Source organism: Perognathus longimembris, chromosome 17 (genome assembly GCF_023159225.1).
Source record: "Perognathus longimembris pacificus isolate PPM17 chromosome 17, ASM2315922v1, whole genome shotgun sequence".
In the NCBI taxonomy this organism is placed as follows: Eukaryota; Metazoa; Chordata; class Mammalia; order Rodentia; family Heteromyidae; genus Perognathus; species Perognathus longimembris.
This window is the reverse complement of record NC_063177.1, coordinates 56,388,963-56,395,995: the sequence shown is the minus strand read 5'-3', so window position 1 is coordinate 56,395,995 and position 7,033 is coordinate 56,388,963. Positions and strand designations below refer to the sequence as shown.

The window sequence follows — 7,033 nt, the reverse complement described above, 5'->3', positions numbered from 1 at the left end:
TGTTTTCTGGTTTTGTTGTTGAGAGTTGGATCTCACCATTGTAGTACAGAAACTGGATAGTGAGATTCTGACCACCCCCCAGGGCTTGCTGTCTGCCTGATGAGCCCCAGTTCCCCTTCCCTAGGGCCCTCGCATTTGATAAGCGTGCTCTACCGCTTGAGCCACATCTTCAGCCCTTTTTGTCTGTTATTTTTGGATAGTCATTTTTTGCCAGCACTGGCCTGAGTTACAATCCTCTCCATTTTTCACTGTAGCTAAGATGAGGTGCCTTCCACCGTGCCCAACTTATGGGAGGCCTTTTAAACTTTTACCCTTAGTCCTTTATCCTCCCAAGTAGCTAGGATTAAGTAACATGCCCAGCTGTTGTCTTCATTCAGTACCCATTCCAAACTTTGTGTTTTTAGGCTGTACTATGTGACATTGCCATGCCTCCTCTTTCAGTTTGTGCCCATCTAATGTTTTCCCAGTTTTGTTTTACTGCTTTGGGGTACAGTGGTGTTTTGGTTTTTTTAGGTGTTCTCTTTCTAAAAATTCCCTTGGTTCATGCCATCAAGGAAGCTGGTGAGCTGGTGGCTTCTCAGCCTGTCAGTGAGCTACCTGGCAAGTCAAAATAACAGGATTCCTTACTGTCCAGTCATGTGGCAGCAGCCACCAGGTTGTGTGATGGGTGGTAGCCACTGTGTCACACACCAAGATTCATGGAAATGTGCCAGTTTCCCATTCAAACTGCCCTCAAGGCTGCAGGTGTCTGTCCAGACTCCATAGTCCTGCAACACCAGGGCCACCAGCTTCCTACCCCCCCATTGCCATGACACCGTTTCTTAGGTGACCTTTACTGGAAGACTTGATTTGCTGATTTGATTTCAAGGATCTTGCATCTGATTCTTGAGCACTGCTTTTCACAGGGTTTCTATATTCTTTTAAAGGGCACAGACCTGAAAGGAAGGTTCCACTTTGTGTGGCCTTGGCTGTGGCCCTGGTCACAGTTGGCAGGGCCTGGAGAGCTTCACTGCAGAACCTCCTTCACTGCACTGGATGACCCCTCCCTGTGGGCTCGCCGCCTGTGCTGGACAGCCCTCTTGCTGGGGTTTGGCTGGAAGGCACTGTGATTTCTGGCTGTGTTGGTTGGCAGCAGTGGTGCTGCTGGACCTCTTACATCCTTGCCCCTTATCCCAAATGTGATGTGGTTCCTATTTCTCCTAGGGATTGAACCCTGTGACCTCACATATGCTAAATGTGCTCTAATACTGGGCTGCACCTCAGCTTACGTTGTCTGGTGCTCAAATATTAGGCCTACAATATCTCCTCAGAGCAGACTCCTGTTGCTATGTGTTGTCCTTTAATCCCTGTAAATTAGCCTTTTCCTCAACATCTCCAGCCTTTTGATGTTTATCCTGCATTTGTGTTTGTGTGTGTGTGTGTGGTCATGGTGCGTGAACTCAGGACCTGGGTGCTGTCCTTGCACTTTTGCTCTAGGCTAGTGCTCTACCACTTGAGCCACAGCACCACGTCTGGTTTTCTTGTGGTTAATTGAAGAATCTCACAGACTTTCCTGCCTGGGCTGGCTTTAAGCTGTGATCCTTAGATCTCAGCCTCTTGAGTAGCTAGGATGACAGGCACAAGCCACCAGAGCCTGCTGGCTTACAGCCACATATGTGCCACCCTATCTGGCCCCTAAACGTTTTTATAGTAACTTCCTTTGCTAGAAGCCAGTGCCATTCATATTTGACACTTTAATATTGCTCCCAAATGCCTGTAAGTGCTGTAACTTTGGGGTCTTTATAAGAGCATTTGCCTTGCTTCACGGAGCCTGGTTATGAGTGTTTCTCTGGTATGTCTGACATTTGCGCAATGCTGCAGTGGACCCCTTCCGGCCTTTCCTCTGGAGGACTTTTGATAGATTTTGGCAGTCCATACATTGAATACCTTTGTGCTGCATGCTGGTTATTCCCACTCCGGAAGAAGTGAAGGCATCTTAGCAGGCAAACAATCCAGCTATGCAGGTGCCATGTACTTTTTGTAGTTGTAGTTTTCCCAGTTTCAGAGCTGTTCAGATCAGCCCCTGCTGCCGCTTTGTCACAGTAGCCTGGTGAGCTGGGTGTTATGTTATAGCTTTCTTTGCTGCTGGCTAACAAAGGCTCAGGTTTTGGTCCTTCAGTTCTAATGCCTCTCCTATCTGCTGTATTGTGCACTGTCATAGGCCAAGACAGTGGCTTCAGTCTGTCAGCAGATACTTTAGCCACCATGGAGTGGTGCCAAGGACTCTAGAGATCCATGCTACAGACATGAAAAGAATGCAGCAAGATCTACGTTGCCCTGCCAGTGCCCACAGAAACCTACAGGGAGCTCTAGGTGCAGTGACACTTGAGCAATCATGTGCTATGGCTTACCTCCCAAAGCTCACCCCTGGACTCACCATGGTGTCCACGTGCAGGTTTGTGCCGACATGTCTGTGGGGGCAGTGGACGAGGGCTTTCCCTTTCCCTACACCAACCAGCAATGCCCCGGGTGCCCGGTGGTCCGTCTGAAAACCTCTGCAGTTTGTCTTTGAGGACAGCCCTCCTGCCTTGTCTGTTCTACTTGTATCGAGTGAACCCCCAAAGGGAAGTTAGAATGCAAATGGATGGCAGGACGGGAGGCTGGGAGGCGGTGGCAGTGAGCCGGAGTGGCCCTCTGCCGGGAGAGGGTGCTGGTGAGCTCGTGCTGGTACTTCCCAGAGGGAACGCTCATCTCTCATCTTCCCTCTTCCTTCCGCTCGGCAGACTGGGCCTTGCGCACAGCAGGCCACTCGCATGCCAGAGGACCACAATGTGCCCACGGGAACCTCCACACCCGAGTACCGCTTCGGAGCTAGATTGTGTCTTGTCTGTATGGTTTTGACCCTTTGGTTGGAAGGCAAGTATACCCAATAACCTGTGAAAATGTTAGCACCACTAGGTCAGTGAGAGCCCCCTGCCCGTGCCACAGTCCAGCAACCCACACTCCAGGACGCTCCGTGTGCTCAGGCAAGAGCACAGGCTAAGAAGAAAACTGAAGTTCATCAAAATGACGATACTCTATTCCATTAAAATTAATAAAAATACTTTATTAAATCTCAGGAACTTGGTGCTTTTCAAACGTTTCCAATCTTTGCACAGACAACCACTGTCTAGAATAGCAGATGCTCGGACTTGGAAGTCGCTGCTTCTCCCCTTGTCACCTCCCACAGAGAACCCCAAGTCTGGATGGTCTCCCACCGACGGCCGGGACCCCACCCACGGGACGGGACCCCGGGTGCTGCCCTCGCCCGTCAGGCCACACACGGTGCACTCGAGACACGAAGGAGCTGCCCTTTGTGCTGTTCGGGGCTGAGCTGCTGAATTAAGGAGCTCAGAGCCATCTTGAGAGTGACACACTGAGGAGCCAAGGTGAGGCTGGGCTGGCCCACCTGCCCATGACAAGAGCAAGAGGCATCCGTGGCAGGAATGTGGTACCCTGGGAGCGTGGTGGAGTTCTAAGTTCAAACAGAAGGCCTTGAAGCCTGGAGACAAAACCCGGGGAAACAGACTGCTGATCCACGCTTGGTTTTCTGTCCTTTTTGGCACCCTCAAATTCCAATTTGCCAAAGCAACTATAGTGGTGAGGAGAAAGGTGGGCATGGGCCCTGCACCCTGTAAGGGCGCCCCTCGGTCTACCTGAAAGAAAAATCATCCTGCCTTTATTGTCTAACTCCAAAAGAACCCTTCAGACCACCCAGTCTGCTGTGACCGGCTGGCAGGCTGTTAGGCAGGAACACGCTCCCCGCGTCCCGGGCAGCCGCGCCGGGCCACAGAGCCCACCTCCTCGCCTGGGGGTCTGGGGCGGTGGGGGGGGGGGGGAGGGCCAGGTCGGCGGAGACGCACAGGACTCCGCTAATCTAAGGAAGCCCACCTCACGGTACTGGGATGTGAGGGGAGCACAGGCCGCGGCCCCACCCCCAACAGCGGCTCTGGTCTGAAGGGAGACGTCACTGCCGACACAGGATCTCACTCATGATTTCTCACTTTTATTTTTCAAGTGATTGAGTTATAAAATCCATCTAGTGTGCAGTAATTCATAATTTTAATACGCATCATCTGCAGTAACATGACAGTTCCATACCGTGACGCGACACGCAATACTAGAACAGACTTGTATTTGGTCTTTATGTAAATAATGTTTTAAAATTGCCTAAATATACCATTCTGAGCCATTTCATTCCACCAGGAAAATACAGGGTTTCTTCCCCCTCTCTTTAAAAAAAAATTAAATACCAAAATAACTACATTTAAATAAATAATGTTATGATGATGACATTAAAGAACAAGGCTTACGCCCTCTTTCTGCTCTGCCTGGCCCACCAGACCGTCATGGCCTGTCTCCTTCCCTTTGGATCTCGTGTCTCGTAGGAGAGAAGCAAGCCTCCATGGGAGGCTGGTTCTGAGGCCAGGGCGCCTCCTCCGGAACCAGAACACAGCCTGGAGGCTGACAGGGACTGCAGAGCACCAACCTCCCAGGCCCTCCTTCCCCGGCAACTGAGCCCACAGCACGCACGGACTCTGGACGGCTGACGGCTTGTCAGACAAAGCAGAGATCTGGGATCTTGGTTTGAAAGGGCACATGATTGATCTTTTTTCCAAGGGAGGGAGGGAGGATGGGAGGGAGGGAAGGAGGAAGGGTTCTGTGTGGGGGCATACACAACACTTAGGAGACTGCTTTACTTAAGAGTGGGAAATGATACCAGGGACAAAGTCAACATACAGAAGGGACAAGGAGACCAGGAAGGAGGTGAACAGGTCCTTCTGGCTGGGCCGCGTCCGTGGCCTAACTCTCACTGTGCCTGGCCTCACAGGGGCACAGCAGCGGGGCTGTGCGCCCCACTCTGACTTGGGGGGGGGGGGGGAGATTCATCAGCAACGTGCAGGTGTCCCAGGGGAGCGCCACTCGATGGCTCGAGACAGACAGGAGCAGACCCTCCCACGGGCTGAAAACAAATCACAGAAACAAACAAAATGACGTCGTTTCTTTCCCCAAATTAATCCACGTGAAGGGTTCTGTGGTTCCAAAATTTCCAGAGTAGAAATGGAGTGGTGTGAAATGTCAAAGACCCCCATTACTGTGTAAAGAAAGTACACCTCAAAATATCCTAATTCCACATGAACAACAAAATATCGTCTTGTCTCCGGGAGGGTGGTGGGTGGCTCCGGCCCGTCCCTTGGGAGAGCCCAGTCCGCAAGATCCGCTCGGCTCCCTCGGCCAGCCCTCAGGGGAGGCTTGAGGAGAAAGGCCAGTGCTTCTTGCTCACAATGGAAAGCTGAGCTCACAAGCGGCAGCCCAGCCAGCGCTCCGCAGGCCGCCTGCTCTGGAACCAGGCTGGCTGCTGTGCCCTTGCTCAAGTGGGGCTTCGTCTATGGTAAGGAGTTTTAAGGCCACCTGGGTTTGTGTTTTCAGTGCTGAGAAGTGAAGTCCAACCGCAGGGCCCTTTGCGCGGGCGACGCCTCTCTGAGCTTCAGCGAGAGGCCATGTCTCCTTTTGGCACCACAGAGTGGACGTCCGCGTGAGCAGCGCTTTCAGCGCTAGTTCTGGACCCCCTTCTCCCTCACGGTGACTGGTGGGGGGTCCACGCTCAGGGCAATGACGATGCGCTCCCCATCCTCCGCCTTGATCCGCTTCAGCTCCGGTTGCTCTGCCTCGTCACCATTTTGGCGTTTCGTGGGCAAGGATGCAGACGCGGACGCGTGGGTGGCCAACATGTGCAGAGGGCTTGCGGCTGCTGAGGAGAAACAGCACATCAGAACCCCGCACTAGGAGAAGCTCGACCGGAAAGCCACGCCTGGGGAACATGGTGCTCTGTCTGACTGGTACACACTGACCTCCGGGCTTCCCCGCCCTGCAACCTTCAGAGCCCAGGGAGAAGAGGCCGCCAGGGGGCCCCAGCCCCACGCCAGAGCGGGCCTCTCGGGCTACCCCTCCCGCTCAACACCGCTGTGACCTCAACACAAGATCCAGGGCAGGGGGCTGAGCAGGGGGCTTAGTGGTGGAGTGCTGGCATTCTAAGATCCAGGGCAGCAACCGTCAAGTTCTGTAGGTCGAGGCGGGCAGGAGTCTGAGCTGAGCTGGGCCAGAATGCCCCATGACGTGCCTGCAAGGTCCCTGTGGCAGGCACAGAGCGGGCACGAAGGCCGTCACCAGAAGCCAGCGCACACACCTCGCACAGGGAACGGGAAACCCCGGCCCCTATGGATTCTCGGTGCCAGATTTCTGCTCGCGAAACGTGAAAGGCTGAAGCAGATGCTCACATAGCAGGGTGACTGCAACTAGCCAGAGGTCAGAACTGGTTCCCTCCACCATCTCAGGACCTCTCTTCCCAGGGGAGTCTCCACAGCTCCTTTCGGCACAGCAGCCAAGGGCATCCAGGTAGAGGCACACTGAAAACTCCCCAAAATGTAGTGCAGAGGAGGAAGAGCCTAGAACTTGTTTTTAGATTCAGCAGATTTTAAATAGCTGCAAGAAGTACCTCTCAATCTTAAAGCATCCACTAGCATTGCCCAGAAAATGGCAGACGCTGCAATCACAGTGCTGCGGTGCGGGCTGTGGCCTGGCAAGATGGCCAGGCCGAGGCCAGCCGGGGCCCCACGCAGGGCGAGACCCACTGAAGACAAAACAAGAGATGGAACACCTAACCAGAAATTCCCAAAAAGGGGAGCCCAAGCTGGCCTAAGTGGTGAATTGACAAGTGTTCATTTGTTGTTGTTGAGAACAGAGCAAGAACTACCACCAAGCCTCAAAATCTTCCCCCCCAAAGAGGAAGAAATATTTCCTGACATTCTAAGAGGCTGCTGTCATGCAATGCCAAAGCCAGCAGACACCATGAGAAAACTACAGACCAAATCTTCAACCTTATACACTAGTGTTCAATTCACGGCACACGAAGCAGAGAATCCACGTGGCTAGTGGGACCTGCCCAAGAACGCACGCTTCCACACACAGTCATGGCGAAGGGCCACATCGCATTAACACTAAAGGAGAAATAAAC

General features: G+C 53.0%; 1 protein-coding gene across 5 annotated transcripts in view; it reads right to left on the bottom strand.

The window, feature by feature from the left end:
- Positions 1 to 4,008: 4,008 nt before the first annotated feature.
- Foxk2 (forkhead box K2) overlaps positions 4,009 to 7,033 on the bottom strand; it is a 42,086-nt gene continuing 39,061 nt past the window's right edge. For 4 of the 5 annotated variants that reach the window (XM_048366565.1, XM_048366563.1, XM_048366566.1 and 1 more), the window contains one exon: positions 4,009 to 5,770. In XM_048366565.1, the coding sequence (XP_048222522.1) occupies positions 5,574 to 5,770 (197 nt within the window). In that variant the 3' untranslated portion in view covers positions 4,009 to 5,573. The remainder of the gene's footprint in view (positions 5,771 to 7,033) is intronic. The other variant, XM_048366564.1, reaches the window with a different exon arrangement.